The sequence below is a fragment of the Uloborus diversus genome, chromosome 5 (genome assembly GCF_026930045.1).
Source record: "Uloborus diversus isolate 005 chromosome 5, Udiv.v.3.1, whole genome shotgun sequence".
Classification (NCBI taxonomy): domain Eukaryota; kingdom Metazoa; phylum Arthropoda; class Arachnida; order Araneae; family Uloboridae; genus Uloborus; species Uloborus diversus.
The window spans coordinates 107,284,818-107,308,477 of NC_072735.1; the positions used below are offsets into that span (position 1 = coordinate 107,284,818).

The 23,660-nt window shown below is 33.2% G+C and overlaps 1 protein-coding gene across 1 annotated transcript in view; it reads left to right on the plus strand.

The window, feature by feature from the left end:
* Positions 1–23,660, plus strand: part of LOC129223069 (translational activator of cytochrome c oxidase 1-like) — a 50,192-nt gene that overhangs the window by 2,803 nt on the left and 23,729 nt on the right. The window contains exons 2-3 of the mRNA XM_054857635.1: positions 11,870–11,979; positions 17,489–17,616. Coding sequence (XP_054713610.1) covers positions 11,870–11,979; positions 17,489–17,616 — 238 coding nt within the window. The remainder of the gene's footprint in view (positions 1–11,869; positions 11,980–17,488; positions 17,617–23,660) is intronic.

Sequence of the window (23,660 nt, forward strand, 5' to 3'; positions counted from 1 at the left end):
AAAGTAATCCTGTCAAGAGATGTGATTTTTCATGAGAAAATGAAAGAGTGAAAAACATATTACAGTCTTAAAGGAAAATTCAGATTCAATAAATCATCCACCAGATCAAGAAACAGGTGAAGAGGAGGAAGAAGAATTAAGAGAGGAAAGTATTAACATGTCCGATACCGAAGCTGAAAGTACAGATGAAGAGGATGAACTTAAGTCTTCACATGGTATGAATCTACGAAATCGTTCTCAGATAAAGAAACCAAAGCGATTTGAAGAATACATCGTGGAAATTGAATCCTTGGTCTATGATGAAAAATATCCAGAAACATATCGAGAGGCTATAGAAAGTTCTGAAGTGAACAACTGGAAAAAGGCCATGGACAGTGAAATGACTTCTGAAAGATAATCAGACATGGAAGTTATGTAAACTACCTAAAAGAGTCAAGCCGATACCATGCAAGTGGGTTTACAAAATAAAAAGAAGTCCAGATGGTCGTATTGATAAATACAAAGCAAGGTTAGTAATAAAAGGCTACGCTCAACAGAAAGGAATTCACTTTCAAGAGACCTTCAGTCCAGTTGCAAGAACAAGCACCATAAGAACTTTACTTAGTATAGCAGCAAGTGAAAATATGAGTTTAGTACAATTTGATGTCTCAACAGCTTTTTTGTTTGGAAAGTTAGAAGAAGATATTTTCATGTGTCAACCTGAAGGCTATGAAGATGGTACTGACAGAGTATGCCACTTAAAGAAAAGTCTTTATGGTCTGAAACAAGCGCCAAGGTGCTGGAACCAATGTTTTGGGGAATATTTGCGTCAAATTGGATTTGTAAGAAGTGAAGCAGATCCATGTTTGTTTATTAGAAGAAGAAATAGGGAATTACTTACGTTAGTTCTGTATGTTGATGATGGTTTAGTTGCGTCAACAAGTAAAGAACACTTAGAAAATTTTCTTGGAGATCTGAAGAAAGAATTTAAAATTACCTCAAAACCTGCTGAATACTACTTAGGGTTTTAGATTCATCGTCAAGAAGATGATTCTATTAGGTTATCTCAAACAGCCTACACGAAGAAAGTTCTTGAAAGATTCGGCATGAGTGATTGTAATCCTGTGTCTACACCCATTATCAAAGACAGTATTCAATCAGGGAAAGTAGAGAGTACTGAGACAACATTTCCCTATAGACAAGCCGTAGGAGCACTAATGTATATCATGACAGGAACTCGACCTGACATAGCTTATGCAGTAGGAGTAGCTTCCAGAGCTTTAGAAAGCTCAAGTAAAGAAGACTGGCAAAGAGTCAAAAGAATATTCAGATACTTGAAAGGAACTTTAGACAAAGGATTAGTTTACAAATCAGGATACAAGAAAGGCATTATAGAAAGCTATAGTGATGCTGGCCATGGAGGAGACACCTCAACAGGGCGTTCAACAACAGGTGTTGTTTGTATTTACACTGGTGGAGCAATATCATGGTGCAGTCAAAGACAGTCGACTAGCAATTTCCACGACAGAAGCGGAGATAGTTGCAGTAGTGAAGCAGCCAGAGAATTAGTTTGGCTTAAGAGATTGTTCAAGGAAATAACAAATTTAAAGCAGGTACCAGAACTTAAAGTGGATAACGAGGCAGCAGTCAAATTATCTCAGAATCAAGGAGAATTCCATAAGAGAACAAAGCACATTCGGATTAGACATTTCTTTGTGAGAGAAATGGTAACGAGTGAAGAAATTACTGTAAAGCGAGTTTATACATAACCTTAATATGTAACCTTAATATGATATCCCCGAAGTAGATACATAACCTTAATATGTAACCTTAATATGTTCAATCAAAAGGGCACTTTTCGAAGAATTTTGTAGAAAAAAAGTTGCTTTAGCTGTATGAAAACCTCTGCCCAATTCCAGCAGGCAAGGAAAATGTGAGAACTAATGAAATTTCAAGGCAGTGAAAGTCCCCCCCCCCCCCCCAATAATTTAAGAAACTTATTAGATATTTAATGCTTTCTATTCTCACAACTTTGTCTTTTTCCTTATTTAAAGATAGTTACCTTGTAAAATACATTCAGTAATGAGTCAAAACAAATAATTATTATGGCAAAAAGCAGGTTAACTGAAAACAAGTTGTGTAAATAATGATAGTGTTGCGGCGCTGCGAGTACTTAGAATTTGTCCCAGTGTGCGAACTTGTGGATGAAGTCTGTCCGATCAACAATGGGGCAGAAGCGAGTGAACAACTTGGCTGTTCTTCATAAACAACGAGATATTTTGGATGAATTGGATATTTGATCATTCGTTAACGACTTCAAATTCAGTAATCTAGTTAGGCAGTCGACATTTGCACCTTTCTAAAGACAGCCCTAATAATGGTATTTAAAGCAATTTAAAAAATATCTGTAAAATAGAGAATTAACTACATACAGAATGGTAGATTTAAAATTTCAAAATATTATTACTATTTTATTACCATATTACTATAGTACTGTATTAGTTATTTTCAAATACTTTTATATTTTTTGGGTATAAGACCCTATAAAAACCTGCTATTTACATACTATGTACACTTTATTGACCAAGGCCGTATCCAGAAATTTTTTTCGAGAGGGGCCCGAATTAGCACATTGCCCTAACACACACACACATACATAGACACACCAAACGCATAAAAATGTTAACATAGAAGACTTTTTGTCTTGATTTTTAATGATTCCACTGTTTGGACTGTTATTTTATTTTAATTTCTTATTATTTTTCTTATTCACCTTGTAGTGGTAAGGATAACAAGAGAGTGTCCCTTTAAGTCGGATGTAGAACATCCGTAATTTCAGGGGGTCCGGGGGTTTTCCCCCCGAGAAATTTTTGAAAAAAAAAAATCTGTATTTTGAGGTCTTATTTTAGGCAATTGAGACTACAAAAATATGAAAAAAAAGGCAAACAAGGTCTTTCAAAAGTTACACATTCTTTTGCAAATCAAGATCAAACAAAATAAAAATTGCTTGCTCAACAAATCATGGAAATTAATGGACAGAGAGGAAAAACGAGAGAGGAGAAAGAGAAGCACCCCGTCATCTGATCATATCGGCTTTTAGTGAAGTTTGTTTTTGATCACTAACCCTACTCCCTTTTTTTTTTCATTTAATGCCCTACAGTATAAAAATTCTAAAAAATAGTTTAAAAGAAATGGTGTAGACATTCAGAAAATAAGAACAGAAGAGTAATATTCTGGCCATTTGTACAATTCATACTTTTATTTTCTTGATAAGATAAAAAATTTAAGAACTTTTCAAGGAATTTCAAAAACTTAAATAATTTCCAAAGACTCTCGAACAGTTGAAATTATTTGAATCTCTTTATTTACACTTTTCAGAAGTTGATTGCACAGTCTTACAAAATGATTATAACTTTGTAAGACACACCCGTTTTAAGTTAAAAAATAAATGCAACGAAATATTTCTCGAAACAAACTTTTTTTTTCAATCACAAGTAGTGCAGAAAATGAAAGAGAGTAGAGTAAGTGTTATTTTTTTTTCTCATACTTAAGGTATTAACAGTATATAGTAGAGGTAAGAAAAAAAAACAATCAATAAAAAAAGAACTTCCATGATACTGAATTCGGCATTAAATAAATGCAAGACATGAAACATATCAGTCACAAAAATGATCTTGAAAATTATGCTACAAAAATGCGAGAATCCTTATTTTTGCATTTTTTACTCAGGATGTATCAAGAAGCTTAATTTGGCACATCTTGGTAACAAGATACTCGCCTAACCGGAAACTAGGGGCCCAGCGTTTGGGGAGTCCCTTGCTCGAAATCAGTAAGAGTTACAGGGGGAGGAGGGCAGTGTCGTGCACAGAGGGGAGAAAGGACACCTGTTGGCCCAGGCCCGAGCTTAAATGGGGCCCAATATTTTTAAACCTAGGGCTGAAAATATGGGTAAACAATATGGAGGGGGCCCAAAAAAGACATTTGTGACAGCCACAAAATTTCTGTGCACGCCCCTGGAGGAGGAAGTGCACAGAAGTCAGTTTGGTAGACTTGAAAAACAACGAACTGACCAAGTGCCTACCTTAACCCTGTACTGCACTGAATTGAATTGGGAAAGAGAGCAGGAAGTCCTCATTAAAGGTCTAAATTTCAAGTGTGCCTTGCGGCTAATGAGAACTAGAACTGCTTTTTCTGTATTTCTTCAAAATATTATAAATATTGAATAGTAGCAAAATTAAGAATAAAAAAAACTTTGTTATTTTCCTTTTCTGACATTAGGAATTTAAAAAAAAAAAAAAAAAACCTGTTTTACGGTACAAAACATTTTGGGTTTGGGGGGGGGGCGTCAGCCCCCCCCCTTTGTATACGGCCCTGTTATTGACTACTAGTGGTACCCGCACAGTTTTGCCCGTTGTCGTAAATTAAAAGGTCGTGGTGCCTCTATATTTACAGATAATGAATGAGGAATTTCTTGCCGATTTGCTATGTTCATTTGCTCGCCCATGTTACGGTTCCACGTTATGATATTTTCATAATTCAATTTTCTATTCCACGTTATGATAATTTGCTGGGTAAAATGTTCTTAAAATTGGAACAGAAAAAGAACAACATCGAATTTTTGAAAACTCGCTTTGAGGTGCACACCCTCATGCTACAAACTAAATTTTGTGTCAAACTTCATGAAAATCGGCCAAACGGTTTAGGCGCTTTGCACGTCACAGAGATCTCTATATCCAGACAGAGAAATTTTGAGCTTTACTAGTAAAGATAAAGATATTAAACAAATCAACTTTGGGATATAATTTTTATTTAATGAACTCTGAGCGTTATTCAAAGTAAGTTTAAATTAGCTATTTCACTTATTAATCAAAGTGTGCCAGCAATACTTTATTTTTTTAATGATAGTTTAAGATTTATTTAAGTATAATTTCAATCTTTTTTATAGATATATATTCACTGTTCTGTAATAGTTTAAAAACAAATTTATTATACTATAAGTTAAATAAACTTTTAACGAAGATATCGTATGTGTTTTTTTTTTTTTCAAAGCCAAAATATGTGTCTAGTTAGCGAGAGTCGAGTTTTCGGGGTTCTAATGCTGATAGTATATAACTCTAAAACGCTTAAAAAACAGTGAAACTTACTTTTCCCATCTCCAATTTGGAAATTTTCCTCTGGTTAGACCAGTGGTATGCTCCCCCTCCCAATATTGTTTGTAGGTCGGTGGCACTGGGAGTGGCCTTCCATACAAGTCAAGTGCCCTACCTTCTATCAATGCCTAGCATGGCACTGCAAGACTTCCCCCAAAATATAACTGTAAAAAGGTCCCTCACTTAAGGCAAGTGACATGATCTAACTGAACCAGAAAATTTGTATACCAAATCTTAGATTGACTTTGAAAACGACATGCCACATACAGGGTTGTTTGATTTAAACCATGTTGGTTTAAACCATGGTTTAAACCAATTGGTTTTTTTTTTTTTAAACCATACGATTTTATTAAAACATGTTTTTTTTTTAAAGCCAAAAAAAAAAAAAAAATCATTTTACAGGTTTACATTGATTTCCCCACACATATTGAAAAATGTAAAATTCCATTTATGCTAAGTTCCTAGCTAAGTTGCAGAGATAAATACTAAAACTGCAAAGTTGCTTCTTTAAAATGTATTACAAGCTTTAATCGAAAAAAAAAATTAATATATTTTTTATTTCATGTATGTGCCATAAAGCAGATTTCAGTCAACTTCCATCATTTATTATAAGCGTAATAGCATTAAGCATTTTAAGTAAGCATTTTAATAAGCGTATGAGATATCGTTTACAGGGTTCAGTCATAAATCAGGCAGAAAATGTTATGGATCTAGGTGTCTTTATAAATCAGGACTTCAAGTTTAGTCAACAGTGCAGTATTGCTAGTAACAAAGCCAACAAAATGCTTGGGTTCATCAATAGATCTATTTCAAACAAATCTAAGAAAGTTCTTCTGCCTTTATATAGGAGTTTAGTAAGACCTCATTTGGAGTATGCTGTGCAGTTCTGGTCGCCTTATCTGAAGAAAGATATTTTTGTATTGGAAAGGGTTCAAAGAAGGGTAACTAAATTAGTAAGGGGACTCTCAGATTTAGATTATGATACCAGACTTAATAGGCTTAACATGTATAGCCTGGAGCAAAGGAGAGTCAGAGGGGACATGATTCAGTTATTTAAATTTATCAAAATGAAAGATGTAAATGGATTAAATTTTTGCGGGGAAAGCAGGACAAGGGGTCATTGTTTTAAGCTATTTAAATCTCAGGCTAACTTGGAAATCAGGAAAAACTACTACTTTAGCAGGGTCGTGGGCACTTGGAATAGCTTACCGGAAGAGGCGGTAATGAGCAAGGGAGTGGATAGCTTTAAGAGGGCCATTGATCTTCATTGGGGACTAATTAATTGACTAGGACCAGCCTAGCTGGGCCCAGAGCCTGTTGCTGGTCGTCACATTTGTATTGTATTGTATTGTATTATGCTTAATTTGCATGATTAGTTAAGATTTACTAAGGATTGAATCTTTTATTGTAGATGCAATCCATTATATTGCTCACTCCTGTTGCAGGGGTGTGAGACTGGAAAGTACAAATGAAGTGCATTAAATAATTTTATTTATTCTAGAGTCCTTGAAAATAATTAGATAAGTCTTTGAAAATCCTAAGCAAAGTGGGCTCCAATTACTTCTACTACTGCATATTGTTAATCTGTTAAGCCAAGGGAAAAAATGATACACTACCTCTATTCCTTTTCGTTTTCTGCACTACTTACAATTAAAACAAGAAGTTCTGTCTAGAACTAGACGAGCCTATTTTCCCGTATACCCATACTGCTTTCTAATACCTGATCAATATTCTCAAAAATAGCTTAAATCGCAAATTTTTTCAAACATATTTTAAATATACTTTAAGCTGATTTCTAGGAATAAAATATTTTTCACTCATCTAAAAAAATTAGATGCGTAAAAAAAAAAATAGCAGCAACTTTTAAACAAAGCAGCTAATACACTTTTTTCCATTGAAAAAATCTTTAACAGCTTTCAAAATGAAAAAATAATAATTAAAATTAATACGCTCATTAAAATAAATACATCATATCAAAATAATACAAAATAATAAAAATATCGTTTCTTTTTCCCCTGTTGCCAAAAACAATTTTTTAAATGAATTAATGCACTTACCAAAATAAATAAAAACAATAAAATGTCAACTTAAAGAAATAATTTTCATTTTCAAAAAAAAAATCGTCTGCGCATATCTTTATGTAGAAACATAAATGACTTCAACTTTGTTCGTCGAAAACTGAATACCTAAATTAAAACTTTAGCTTAAAAATAAAAACAAGTCAGGTCAACAATAATTATTTCACAGTCAAAACCATAGCTGCGAAGTCGGAGTCAATCTCATTTTGGGGTAAAGGAGTCGGAGTCGAATCTATAAGAATCGGTTTTTCCTCCATGTATAAATTTTCGCCAAAGCTACGAAGTCAGAGTCGAAGTCGGGGAGTCGGAGTCCGATTAATTATCGGGCACAGGAGTCGGAGTCAATACTGTTTAACAAGAAGTTCTGTCCAGAACTAAACGAGCCTACTTTCCCATATACCCATACTACTTTCTACTACCTGATCAATATTCTCAAAAATAGCTAAAATCGCAAATTGTTTCAAACATATTTTTTTAATATCATAAGCTGATTTATAGGAATAAAATATTCCTCACTCATCGTTAAAAAAAAAAAGCACCTTTCAAACAAAGCAGCTAATACACTTTTTTCCATTTTCGCCAAAGCTAGGAAGTCAGAGTCGAAGTCGGGGTAATATGGGAAAGTAGGCTCGTTTAGTTCTCGACAGAACTTCTTGTTAAACAGTATTTATAGAGTAAGTAAAATTGTACTCTCCCTCAAAGTAAAAAGATTCATTTCAACAAAACACTCAGATAGCTGAAAATTATTCAGTTTGCAGTAGTATTTATTTTCTCTCTCTCTCTCTTTAAAAAAAAGAGAGAGAGAGAAGGGGGGGGGGAACTATGCTTTTTAGAATTTCTCAAAAGGCCAATTAATCTACTAAGAACATAAATATTATGCACAAATATACTTTAAATGTAGACATAAATCATAACGAGTAGATCGTTCTGTTAGCGCGAATGGGGGGGGAGGAATTTTTTTCCCCTTTGCTTTAGGTTCTAATTTGTTAAAATAATCGTGAATTATTATAAGTGTTGCAGTTTAATGTATAGCTCGTTTAGCCTATATTTTCATTCATATACTTGCCCAAATGGCTTTCAGTCCAAAATAGTGAATTTAGACACATTTTCAGCATTCCAGTGACAGCTGTAATATTTGTATTTAATATTAGTTTTTTTTTTTCCTTTTCTTTTCTCCCATCAGAAGAGGACATTTGCTTCTCTCTTCATTTTCATTGAACTATTCAAAAAGAATAAGTCATGATTTTTTTGTTTTAAGATTTTGAATGATGTGCTGTTACTATATAAAGTCCTCCCAAAACTGGGGGGCATTGCCCTTTATGCCCCCCCCTATAAATCCACCCATGCCCTTCTGAACTATTCAAAAAAGAAAAAGTAATTTTTTTTTTAATTTTTGGAAGATGTGTTCTTACTACATGAAGTCCTCCCAAAACTGGGGGGCATTGCCCCCCTCTGCCCCCCCATAAATCCGCCCATGGGTGCAGATAATTCTTAGTCCCCCCCCCCCCTTTTATTCATTGGAATTGGGATTTTGGTATTTGCTTTGCCTTAGCTAACCTGTGCAGTTTACAAAAGTTACTTACTCATATTGTTTTAAAAAGTATGTCTATGCATACTAATGTTAATCAAGTCAAACATTTCAATCAATATTTCCCCGCAGAAAGCTATTTTAATTATTCAGTTTAGTTACAAGATTTTGTTCTAATCTCGTTAATTAATCAAGAAATTAGGTATAATGTGACTATTAAATAACTGTTAATTACATGAAACCTTAATTACCTTCCGAAAATTAATTGTTTTTCTCGCAAATAGTATTTAAACCAAAAAAACCCGGTTTAAACCAAAAAAACGTGGTTTAAACCAAAAAACTGTTTTTTTTTGGGTTTTTTGAAAAAAAACCGTTTTTTTACCAACCCTGGCCTCATATTGTTTGTTTGTATAAATCATATACATCAGAAAATATGTAAATTGGCATTTTCAAGGTTCAAAAATCTGAACTTTTATTTATTTTTTGGAAAAAGGAGCGTGGGTGGGGATGGGAGTGGGGTCCATGGGACTACACCCCCCCTGGACCACCGGTAATGTCCAGCCCCCCCCCCCCCCCAATAATTTTTGCAAGTCGGCGCCCCTGTTTCAAAGCCAGTCTCATGGGAATTTTTACCTTAAAGAAAGTTTGATTTTTGCGATCAAGTGTTGATAAACGCCAATGGGACAAGGGAGACACATTATTCGATTCAAAAAAGGGGGTAGCCCAATTATTTTTACATTGCATTAAGATCAGTGATAGGCAACCTGTCAATCTCAAGGAATTTTCAGTCAATTATGACAACATTCAGGGCCATGTTTTTTGTCAGAGTACCATTAATTAACAATTTTTTCTGGCATGAAATTTGGCTCTACTTCTAAATCAAAAGTTGTTTGAATATTTAAAAAAAAAAAAAAATACTATTAGAAATGCCTCAATTTTTAATTATCTGGAAAAAATTCTTTTTACCTTTTGTTCTTGAACAATTTCCAAAACGTCGGTATGTATTTTCAATTAAAACTTGGATTTTTTTTTCTAATTTTTTTTAAGTTTGAAAACATTGATTTAAATAGGATTTTACAAGTGGCACAGCTGGGGGAGGATCTGTGGTATGCCGCTCCTAAACTTTCTAATAATTGTTTTATGCTTTGTCCTGAACTTCCTAATCAAGTAAATATCTCCTGAATTTTCATTAAAACTACTCCAAATGAAGGATTATTCAGTGATTCAGTTCAAAGAAAAAATTCTTCACCAAAATAACAATCGTGATCATAAAAACTAAGCCTTTTCATACATGAGTGTGAAAGTTCTTTGTGTTCAATCGATATTTTCATGCAAATTTATTTCATTTTCCTTTTTTTAAAACTTTTGTTTCCCTTAAAATGCAGTAAAATTTTCCCAATTATTCTCTGAATACTTAAATTTTTATCTGCTGTAAAATGTTTTTATCACATATAAGAGGGAAGCTGTGCCTAAGATTTCTTTTTTCTTTTTCAAACATATGTTGCAGATTTTTTTTCTCTCTTTCTTTTATTTTATAAATGTAAAAACAGTAATCTCTATTTCCAAATTTTAGGTCCTTTCTGAACATTGAATTTTGGTTCCTATACATTCTATAAAGGCTTGATTTTAAAATCTTTATTTTTTAAAAATACCTTTTCCACTCAAAACTTTTGTTGTTAAATTTATTCATGCTGAATCTCCCATATTTTACGCATTAGTCTTCCTAATATTCATCTTTCAATAGTGGCAGCTGTAGTTGGAGCAAATTTAATCTGGCAGCATTGAAAGCTCTACAGATAAAAATCACAGCATTACAACACTGCCAGGTTAAATTTGTCCCAAATAAGTTTAGGAATAAAATAAATTTAATTAATATTTTTTATACTTTCTATGAAAATGAAGTATAAACATGGATTTTTTTTATTTTACTTCTTAAATTTTTTCAAAGGATTTTGCCAATTAAAATGCAATTTATAATACAGTGAAACCTCTTTGGGCGCCACCTGTCTTAAGCGGCCGCCCTTCCTAACAGCCAATTTTTCATGACAATTTTTCATGATTTTTAAGCCCATAGATTTAATGTTAAAGCAACCGCCACCCAACCCTTCTGAATGGCCGCCGAGTGAATGTGTCCATGTCCATCCCATTTTTCAGGAAAAACAATTTTTTTTTCCTTTTCTAATCTACAGCATTTCAGTTATAGGAGGAGAATTTTTGTTGGCTGTTAACGAATTCCGATAATTTCGGAGTAAAAATGTCACTCATGCTTATTTTATTAGTTGGTCAGTGTATATGTAATCTGGGTTGCAAGCAGCACTGTCGGAGATCATTTTATGAATCTTAATTAACGTGTTGAAGTTCTGAGCAATATGAATGCAAACAGTAGGCGAGAGAATTAATACACTAAGATTATTTCCGGCACAGAACAGTAATGGAGCACTTTGAAATGTACAGTGCTGACTGAGAGAAACACCTTTTGGTTAACTAATCAGCAAAAATTCAATTTTTTTTTGATCAAATCTAATAGTTTGGGATTGGTTTAAATTAACTAATCAGTTCGCTGTGTATTATTATTAACCTTTTTTGAGCAAATACATTTTTATGCATTTCAGGCACTAATCCGGCCTTTGACCATCAATTTACTAATACGTTTTTTAATCATCAGCAAATGAAACTTTCAACTGAGGTGATTTTGGAGATAGTGGATAAAATCATCGGATATTTAGATGCAATGACAAATCAAGTGGTTAGAGTTTTATATTTTGAATTGAAAAACAATTTTGAAATCATTTGTTAGAGGAAAGTAAAAACTTAGTCACAAATTGTGTCCTTTCTTCTAAAAATGTAAAATAATAATAAATTAATGCCCTATTTTACTTTGGAAAGGTCTCAAACTTCATTTTATGTGTTAAGATTTGTTTACATTATATATTATGGAAATTATATTGTAACTAACGAAAACCCTTTAAAGTGGCCACCCCTTCTCAACGGCCGAAATTTTACGGAACGGAAGGGTGTCTGCTCAGAGAGGTTTCACTGTACTTAGTTATAGTCCATTTTTGATAATATTAAATTATAGCTCATTATGTTTCATTATAATATTGAATGCTAATGCTCTTAAAACAATTTTTCAGAGGGTGGCCCAATACTTGAAGAAAATAAAAAGTTGCAATCTCTTCTTCAAAATGCTGTTAAGCAAAATTTGCCCTCTGAATTCATTGACTTTGCCAGGAGGATATCTGTTGTAAGTACTGTGTCATATATGTTAACAGGGGTCTGTCCAGGATTTTTCACAGGGTCCGTTTTTTGTGAAAAATCAAATAATTTTGTGAAAAATGAATTAATTTTGTAAAAAATCAAAAAATTTCGCAAAAAAAAAAAAAAAATTGTTATAAAACGAAATTTTAGAATTTAGAGATGGCACAAACTGCATCAATTAAACTTAAAGTTGAGTGTTTTCCTCTTCTACGTCGAGAAAATCATTCCGGATTTTTTTCTGATATTTGGCGTGGGGGGGGGGGGCATCGCTCTTTCAAGTATCAATATTTATCTACCATTCTACATTATGTTAAATTATACTAGATATATTTCTGTACAGTACTTAAAATAATTGTAACAAAACTATAAATAAATAAAATAAAATTCAGAATAGGGTTCAGCATTCAATTTTTTGACCCAAGACACTCTTAAAAAGCACAGAATTTCTTCCAAAACTTATAAATTCCGTGATTTTAACAAAAATAAAAAGATATTTCAATTGTTTACCTCTTAAAAAAGCGTAATAATCATTAAAAATTTGAAAAATCGGATTCCCATAGCGGATGCAAAGAGATCGCAATTCTCAAAGTGAAGGCATCAGAAGTATAAAAACGGCTTGTAAAAAAATATTTTTGATAAAATTATTTTAAAATTGCATTTTAGAGTCCTATGACAAACATATCATTAATATCTGTGGACACAGTTGACCCAAAAAATAAAATAAAATAAACCATCTATTCAGCATTTTGATTTTTGACTCATAACAGAAAATGGAATTTTGCTTTTAAAACTTGAAATGAGAGTTCTAACAGAAATAAAGAGACTTTTCATTTATTTGAATCCTAACTAAGCGAAGTTAGCTTGAAAAAAGAACAAAATATGATTCTCATATCGGATGTTAAAAGATTGCATTTTTCAAAATGTAGACATCTAAAGAAAAAAAAAAGGTAATTAAAAGAGTTTATTTAAAGTTAATCATCCTTGTTAGCATCGAAAAATCAAAACCCATATTATAATTTTCTCCCAAAATAACAATTAAACATCGCACCGCAGCACCGTAAAAACGCATATATTGACAAGCTGGCAAAATGATGAGAATATTTTCTAATCAAGTCATTATAAAGGTTCAACGCCAGACGCTAAGTGGTAATAATTTTGAAGTTGGTAACACTATCTGAAGCGATCATATTTTTTTCTCACCCTTACTATCCCTTTGCAGTTCTAAGTTCATTTCGCAGGCATATATTATTATTGTTTATTAAATCATGAGCGAGAAAAGTGCTAACCAATGCCTTTTCAGAAAAGTTTACAAAAACACCGCTGCAAATTAGCTGTGATAAAACAAACAACCATTATATTTATTTGGCAGTAGCAATTATTTATCTCTTGCAGGAGCAACCCAAGAGTGCCGATTTTTTTTTTTTTTTCAAAATTAGCCGATTTTGTATAAGCTGATTCCTCTAATTTGACTTAAAAAAAGGTTCCAAAAATTATCGGTTTATACACAGAAATATGCGTTATTTTGCTTTCAGATTTGCTCTTTCAATAAACAATTTGACAGATCCGATCTTGTTTATCAGAATTTTGTGAAGGATCTGTTTTGTTTGATCGGGATTTTGTGAAAGGTTCGTTTTGTTTGATCGGGATTTTGTGAAAGGTCCGTTTTGGTTGATCGGATTTTTGTGAAGGGTCTGTTAACGGACCCAAATATCCTCTGGCCAGACCCCTGGTTAAACTAACTGTATTGCCTATGAGGGAATCAGTTAATAATTTTATATTAAAAAAATGCGTAATAGATGTGTAGCCAGAAAATCTTAATCATATATTTTATCTTACATAGTTAAAAACTGAGCGTATGTATCTATGTATGTACAAGTTACTTCTCCCGAACGCCTATGACCTGACCATCGACCCAGGCATCGATAGATTCCTAATTTTCCCGTCTTTATGTTTGGCTATTTAACATAATCCTCTGATAATAATTAGTGGAGGTATCAATTAAAAACTATTAATTATATGATACTTTGATTTCAACATAAAATCCCTATTTTTCGAAGGCTCTCCTCCATTCAATATATTATTCAATGCTTCATCTCAACTCTCCGTAACAATGCTTTTATTAAAAATTTGTAGCGTGAGGAAAATCATTGAAAAGATAGATCTGTTATCATTTTTTTTCAAATATGAATAAATAAAGTTCTGGTTTTTGTTTTGAGGCTTTTCTGTAATCAAGGGATTTAAAATGTTTCCTTTTCGGTTATTTTTCCGCAATCTGCTGCAAAATTTTACTGATTTTTTTTTTTTTTTTTTTTTTCAAGCCTGATTGTTGAACACGTGTCACTTGACATAACTTTTATTTTCGAGGTGCACTGTGCAAAGCCAGGCGATGCAGCTAGTATTATAAATTGCTGCATGTGTGTGTGTTGTGTGTTTCTAATACAAATCCACAGTTTACGTCGGATCTTTGTCAAATTAAAAACTTACTCCTGATTGTTGAACATGCATTGATTGAAGCAACTTTTATTTTCGAGGTAGACCATGCAATGCCGGGCAACGCAGCTAGTACTTATTTATATTTTTACAGAAAGTACATTTATTTTTGACAAGTTTGTAATGTCAATTAGATCTTGAACTAAAAAAAAAGAAAGAAAGAAAATTATGATCTTTAGGCTATCTTGATTGGATCTGAAATCAATAAATAATGTGTATCTTAACATGTTATGTATTTAAAATCTTACGTGATAATAAATTAAAACTGGCCATCAGTACCTTTCTGCAATATTTAGTTATAATAATTATTATCATATAATTTTAGTTATTTATTTTTTTCATTTAAATTTTTATCACTTTAGTGAAATGGAAAATTTTTAACCTTCTTTTAGTAATGATTCAGGGTCCTTATACCCATGTTTCTTCTCATTATTTTCTCCAATCTTTCTTATTTCTTACTTGGTATAAATGCACTTTCCTCATTTTGCCATTAAAGAATTTCAATGAAAATATCTATTTCATCATCTATTAAAACATCAAGAAATGTTTGGCAAAAAGATGAATTTTTTCTAATTATTTTACTTACAATTACAACATAAATTGCTAATCTGTATTCATTTCAATGATACACTACTAGTTCAGTTACTTTCTACTAGTTCAGTAAAAAGAAATTTGTACACTTTACTTGTGCATCATATTTGCAGCATTCAAAATTCAGTCTTGAAATATGTTGAATGACCTGTAACAAGTCATCCTGCACAGGGGCGCAACCAGAAAATATTTGTGGGGGGGCACAATTTTTTTTTTCACAACACTCTATCAGCGTTCTCTTTTTCTCTCTTTACATCAATATATATTTATTATTATCATTAATATTATTTAGTAAAATTCTTTAAAATTGTATAAGTTTTGCAATTTATTCAAAAACTGTTGCAAAAACATTAATTGTTCTTATGCCAGAATTGAAATCACATTAAGAATAAACTTTAAAGTACTTGAAACAACAGTATGGCGGTAAGATGTTCAAATTAATAAATGGAAAACAATACTTGTTATTACTTCGTTTACTATATTAATGAAATAAATCAAAATGCACACGAATTTTTATCACCAAAAGCTCCAAACTATTCATATTTTTAAGATCATTCCAGGAAAGAGAAAAAAAAAGGGAATACGTTAAAATGGCATGAAATCACTTAAAAATACAACAAAATAATCAATAAAATCACTTACACTTGATGAGTCCTAAATATTCACATTAAATATGTACAATTATAAAATTGTCTTATGGGCAATTCCATGATAAGGTCAACCAGATAATCAAATTTTCAAAATTAAAATTTCTAAACAAATGAGGTGTCATTTGAAAGGTAAAGAGTTGTATATTTGGAAATACCTGTCTAAAATTTGATCACTTCACTTATAAAAAAGTTACAGGAGGTTAAACTAAGGTCAACATCTTGAGTATTTTCAAACCATATTTGGTGTCTTTCTTTAATGTATTTCTTTAATGTATCAGACTGATACAGAACACTGTTTTTTCGTAGAAATGTCTGTCGTTTCATCAACAATGATGCTGAAATATCCGGCATCCTTAACTTCTCTGGCCATGGATGTTCCAATTATTTGACCACATGCTGAAATTATCTTGTTTTGGGTTTTCAAGCTCAAATAAGTGGCGTTGGCAGGAGCAGACATGAGATGCTTTTTTTAAATTAACATCCCCTGCATCCAAACGGAAGCGTTATGCTCCTCGGAATACTCCATCATTGACTGTCCAGAATGTTTATGATAGCATTTTCTAATCTTCTAAAATTGGAAACAAACTCTTCTGACTTAATCATTGCTTTTCTATGGTATGAAATTTTCTCATGAGAATCACAAATTTCTATTGCATCTTTATATTGACATAGCGGTGCTTTAACTAGCTTTTCCAGCTTTTGGTTGCCAATATTGTCTGGTGCGAACAAGACACAGTGCTTACAAAAAGCTCTGGAAAGCTTTTCACTGTAAGCTAGCCAAGTATACCTTTGCAGCCAACTTTTCTGACATTTTTGTTTCTTTCCCCTTTCCACAACTTGAGGAAAAATATAATTGTCTGAAGGGACCCAACATTCGATCACAAATGCACATCGCATTTCCCGAGATACTTTTTCTTCGACGCATAGTCCAATGTCGTGAGCGGGGGTGGTATCGATATAATTCGAGGAAGTCGTTGCTTCCTCATCAGGTCGTTCTTTTTTTTTCTCAAATGGTGCTGACAATTCTACATCTGTGCTGTTGGAAGGAGATATAGTTGACTTGGAGGCCCTGAGGTCAAAGAGCGTAAGTTGGCGTTTTATAGATAGTAGTGATATAATGAGACGATATAATGAGTAGTGATATAAACCAAAAAACAGTTTTTGAAAACTATCTGAATTTGTCACAATAAAAACAAAAAAAATGCATGTTATATTATAGATGAAGATTAACAAGAAGTAGGCTTGAAGTGATACAGCTTGAGCATAAAGTTTAAATGAAACTCAAACTCAAAGAGAATCGTTCTGTCGTTTGTGTAATCGGGGAGGGGGGGAGAAAGGATTGGCCAATACAAACGCCCGCGGCGCCGACATTTTCCAGTACAGCAGACAAATGTCATCTTATTATTATTAGTTACAATTAACACGTGTGCGGTCGACCAAGCAGGCATCTTTTTAGTCCCCCCTGCAGCATAACAACTGTCACATGGAAGAAAATACGATCTTGTAATCACTGACGTTTCACATGAGTTCCTAACTACAGAAAAAAAAAATGCCGAAAAGGAGAGAGGGGGAAGTTTTAAATGACCTCTCGCCGCCCCTGCTTACCTAGAACCATTTCGTTTTCTCAAAGCACCTTCATCTTCATTCGAATAAAAAAAAAGAGTATTTTCGCCCCCCCTCTTTTCGCCCCTGCCCTGCACAGACTGGTTCAAAAGCTTTCGAAACTTTAGAGATTAATTTCATAAACTTTGATTTCATTACCAGGATTTGCGTACCAAAGTTGGACTATTTGAGTTTCAACTTGGCAAAGGTAGCCATTTCATCATTCAATATGAAGATATAGACCAGGGTATAACAAAGCATCATTTGCTGGACTTGTGTGAAAGCTGTGAGTAAGTATTAATTTCAATCTATTTAAATGATGAAACTTCTGTTTCATATTTTCTTATCTAAGGGAAGTATTAAACACTTTAATGATTAGTACTACTATTTTCACGATAATTCATTCATAGGATATTTCTGCCCTTTTTTTTCCACCAAACATGTCTTAGGCACAGTGGCGTAGCTACTGTGTTTGCTGCCCGGGGCGTCTTCTCTATTTACCGCCCTTTCATTAAGACATTACTAATACATTAAAACCATCAAAAATTATTGAACTTAAAATTGAAAACTTTATTTAAGGAAAAAGATACTAATTTAATTCATATTCTTCCTACAAAAGAGGAAGGGGGGGGGGCTTCGGAAGAATGCTCTAAATTTACGTCAAAATTCGAAAATCGCATGAACTTATATCAAAAGTTAATAGCAACGTTCCAGGGAGGGTTCTCTCCCGAATCTTCTTAAAAACTGAAGTCAGTTTTAGCCTTTGGTGACATTAGGAGATCAGGGCTTTTCTAGAATATTTTTCAAAATTTAAGTCTTAAGAATACTATTTTAGTCTATTTTTAGAGAATGTCAAGGAAATGCGAAAAGTTCAGGGTATCGCTTCGAAAATTCTTTAACTTTGTACTCTGAAAACAAACGGGTTTAAGTGGACTTTTTAAAGTTTCTAGAAAAACATGTTTATAGTTTATACCCTAGGCAGACTTTCATTGAAATTTTTTTTAATATAAATCATGCTGTGTAGAAGCATCCATCAGAGCTACTAGTGCCATATCTTACTCTGAAACAGAGATGAGGTTCTATTTTCACTTGTACTGATTATCTCCAATTTTTAAATTTCGGGACTTTGCTTTTGACTGCCTCAATAAGTTGTCAGACCAAAACCTTATATTTTGTAAGGGTTTTCTTTCGTTGCCTCCAGTGATAGATTTTAAGTAGGGTCTGATGGGGGAAAGTGGTCATACGTCAAATAAATGGCTTATGCTTGGAAATAAATGTTCGAACGAATGTCAAAATTTTATTTTAGGGTCAGGGAGTTAGAAACTGCATTTTGAATGCAAAATTTTACCACTGGCAAAATTTAATTTGGTAAAAAAAAAAAAAAAAATATTTTGTGTAAATATGAAAATTTTAAAAATCTAAACACCTCTTTTAACTTCCTTGGGAAATTTTGTATGTTAGAATTATAAACAGATTGACTGCACAGGAAGCTTCCTACATGTTTCAAGAACTCTTACTCATTGGCAGTAGCTGAATCTATTTTGGATAATTTTTTAGAGCAATTTAAGTAAGATGGGGTAAAGTGGCCATAATATTAGACTTAACGAATATTGTTCTTCTAAAGTCACTTAACCTTTATGTATAAGGCAGTTATAAATTAAATATTATTTTCACTTAATATGTATTGTTTTTGCAGTAAACAGGGTTAAATATGCGAGTAGAGGCGTATGCATACGCATATACTTGTGTAGGCACATACATATACATATTCACATAAATGCACCAATAAACACGTATATGGGTATCTGCAAGTATTTTTATCTATACAGATATACATTCGACTATATGCGTATATACCCGCTTATACTCATGCATATACAAACACTTATATACTCAGGTAGACACATATATATACGATACGTACTCGAGTCGACACTTACATACTAGCATATGATATACATGTATACAGGGTGAATTTAAACTCTTGGACAAGTTATTAAAAGGTGTTACAGGGGAGGATAAGAAATAATAATCAGAAGAAACATATGGTTACAAACACAACGCTGACGCGCTACATGCACGCAAAGCCAGAAATTGATTGATGCAAAAAAGGTCACAAATTTATCACACAAAAACAATTTGACACAACATTTTAAGTCTTAAGAAAGTTTTAAAGCAATTGATGAAATTTGCATCCTGCAACTGTAATACATGCTTCGCAATCATAAAGCACTCTCTGCTGCAATACTGTCAAAACGACAATGAATGTTATTTTGAAAAACTTTCATCAGTCACTGTGCCTTTGTTGCGATGCTTGTATTAGAGCTACTATAGGCCGTAACGTTTAAAAAACTGCTCTAAATATTTTTTAGAAACTAAAATGTTGGGAAAAATCCTCTTTGTGTTACAAATTTGTGACCTGTTATGCATCCATTAGTTTCTGGCTTTGTCTGCATGTAGCGCGATTCTTTTCTTCTTAACCTCCCCCTCTCACACTCCTTAGATTTTTGCCCAAAAGCATGGATTCACTCTGTAAGCATACATATATATTTGCAGATATACTCATGTATACATACATGTACTAGCGTATACACGTAAATGTACGTGTATATGTTTATACAGGTATGTAATCGTGTTTACACGTAAAAATACTAGGGCTCGACCGATGGCATTTTTTGGCCGATGGGCCGATGCCGATTGTTGGCCGATTGTTCAAAGATGGCCGATGGCCGATTGCCGATTGTTTTCCTCCAAATGGCCGATTGCCGATGGCCGATGCCATAGGCCGATGGCAAAAAAAAAAAATCTAACAGAAATAAATTGATAAGATTGTCAGGGATTTAAAGGATCATTACTTCTTTTCACTTTGCTTCCTTGCTCCGAATAAGGAATCGTAATCACAAAACAAAAACAAAATCAGATTTCGACCTAAATTTCTACTTTACGATTACCCAATTTAAACTTCACAAGTTTTTTCGGCACATGTGTACATGCATATGTACCTAAGAACATATAGATGACCAAAATTTCCATTTTGAACACCTCCTTAGTTAATTATCGCAAATTTTTTTGTGATGTCTTTATGCGCGAAAGCTTGCGTCACTCAAAAATGTTATGAAATAGTAAGTTGAAAACTCATACGCCCGTAGTATGATCTAAAAGTTCGAGGACAAGTTGTATAAAACCGTACCCTGAATAGTTCACATTACCGAAGTACATATATCTCCAAAATAGTCACCTTGAACGACTATGCACTTATGCCAACGTTCGTATAGCTTTTAGAAGGACTCCTGGAACACATTTGTCGCAACCTTCTGTAAGGCCTCTTGCGCTGCTGCATTAACCTTATCGTGGGGAAGAAGTCGACTTTCATGTTGAGAATGCACTGTTCGATTAGTCAATACTCTGATATGACAAACAAATAACATAACGTTTCGTCGGACTTAGCTCCGTGTGACTTTTACCTGTTCTCAGCAAAAAAACATTTGTATGGGCGCCGCTTTCTTCCATCAGGAGAAGATAAAACTGTATCACAGAAGGTAGCGAAAAAGTGGCTTCCAGAAGTGTTTCGAAAAGTTATATGAAGACTGGCAGAAATACATAGTCCCTCAAGGTGACCTTTTAAAGGTGGATGTGCTTCGGTAATGTGAACTATTCTGGGTAAGGTTTGATAGTACAGCTTGCCCCTCGAACTTTTGTATCGTACTACGTACAATCTGTACAGGGTGTAGTTATGCTTCTCCTTTTTTGACTGCTGTATGATGAAAGAGAAAGAACAATAGCCAAAAAAAGAAGGAAGAAAAACAACGAGACTGTTTAATAACCAATTGATTTGTTTTCCTTTTTAGTTGAACATATAACTAAGATTTCAGTAATATTGTAATAATGTATGGATTTAGGTATACTAAAGATAGTTAAAAAACATTAAATTATGTTGTTTAATCATTCAAAAAAATAATAAGAATAAAACTATGAAACCGTCAACAAATTACGCAATTAAAGTGGAAAGAGTGCACGTAAAAATTTTTTAGTCATCAAATTAAACAAAAAAGGTAGCAGATAAATTACAATATTAAATCCTAAAAGGAATATTTTTATACTTAATTAAAGTTTATGAACAGAAAAGTTTGCATTTTTCATAAAAGCTATAACAGTGACAAAAATTTTACGGAAAAAGGAAATAGCCATGAAAAGAGCGAGGTTCTTAAAACGCAGTCAAAATAAACAAACTCAATATTTACACCAAGTTAATCACTGAATACATATACTACTTGATCTGATGTTTGCACACGTAATATTGAACAATTTGATTGTTTAATCTCTTTCGAAGCACTAGAAACAAGTTCAAATTAAATTTTTAAATTTAACATTAATTTTCTGAAATTTTTTTTAAAAAAATGCATAATAGAAAATCCTTGAAACTTTTCTACAACATATTATTAAAAATATGATGAAAACAAAAATAACTTATTCATTTATTTTACATAAATACATAGAAATAGTTACTTACTACAGAAAAAAAATCGATCGCTATTAATGATGCAAAAAAGATGGCTCATTACGAAATATAGGTGAAACAAGTATAAGAAATATGCGAAATGACATTTCTTGACCAAAATAAATTATCGTTAAATATTTAAGAAATGCTTGAAACGACGAGGGTGGGTTAGGGGGGTCAACCTCTGATTTTGGAGTAATTCACAACATTAAACTTTGGCCCCAACTTCGGCCCCCTTTTTATAGTACAGAACCGCTACCACCAATGCCTCGGAAGAGTTTCTGAATCTACGTCAGCACTTCCGAAGAAAAAAATTCAAAAGTCCCTTTGATTTCCGAATTATGTCACCATTCAAAACGTCTTTAATCAATTTCTTACACTAATGCTCGAAATTCTTCCTAAACAATAGATAAAACTTGAAAATCTCTAATTTTATGAATGGTGTTAGTTTTAAACAACTCAGAAGTGCAACTAGAGTTTAGTTTCAGAAATTGAGGGAGTGGGAGGAGGGGCACATAAGTGTTCTCGGAAATACAAAAAATGGTCGTGAAAAATAGAGTTCAAAATAATCATAAACATTGAGCAGAAAAACCCTTTTAATACTTGCACCCGAGTTGTTTTGATGTGCAGTGGCGGATTTAAAATATAGCAAATGTTGCAATTGCGCAAGAGGCCCCATAACCATAGGGGAACCGTAGGAATTACAAAAATGCTTATGATAAATGTTTTGCAATTTCTGTGATAGAGAAATAGGGCCCTAGAATGTATTTCAACGGGCCTCAAACTTGTAGCTCCGCCGAAGCGATACAGAAAAAACTGCAATACTGTGATTCATATTACAAATATCGAAAAATTAAAAATTACCGTCGGTTCAACGGGAATCTAACAAAGTGAAACAAAACCGGTTTCGCCATCTCATATTTGTTTCCATGGTCTCCAATGCGGCAAAATATCACCAAATGATCGTCAGTCTGAGACGCTAAATTAGTTTCGCATTGAAATAAGTAATTAATAGAAACAAAAAATAAGTAAATAGGCTTTTTAGAACACCCGATCGAAAACAAAAAGGGAAATGCACAACTGGAACGTATACGCACACCCCACATGCGAAAATTTAGCATTCTACAGCTAACCATTTTTGAGTTATGACTTATGAGAGGTACATACGTACATCCAGCTGCAAGAAACAACGCAACAATTAACTTGTTCGGTACCTGAATGCGGTATTAAAAACTTTCAGGGGTGACTAAAATAGAAATTCATACTGAAATTTAAGTGAACGATTTTTTATGAAAACGGTAACTCAATTTACTTTGTATTGAAAAGTAAAACAACAAAGATCCTTTTTTTTTTTTTCAAAAACATCGGCCAATTCCATCGGCTTTTCGATGTTTTTTATGGCCGATGGGCCGATGTTTCCTGCAAGTTAGCATCGGCCGCCGATGCCGATGGCTAAATTGTTGAACCATCGGCACCGATGCATCGGCCAGGCCGATGCATCGGTCGAGTCCTAAAAGATACATATATACTCCCACTACCATACATATGCATGTGAGTAGACACATATAAACACGCACTGGATGTATCCACAAATTAACTCGTGTATACTCGTATATGTATGTATGTACACTTATATATGCGTATATACGTCTACTATACATGTATATACTCAGGTACAGGGGTGCCCATCCCCCCCCCAAGTTCAATGGCGCAAATCCCTGCCCCCCCCCCCCCAAAAAAAAAAAAATTTATCAGCTCTTTCCCTTTTTTATATTTTTTAGCTCTCTTTTTTAATTTTATTTATTTTTTTAAAAATATTTTTTATTTATTTTTGTA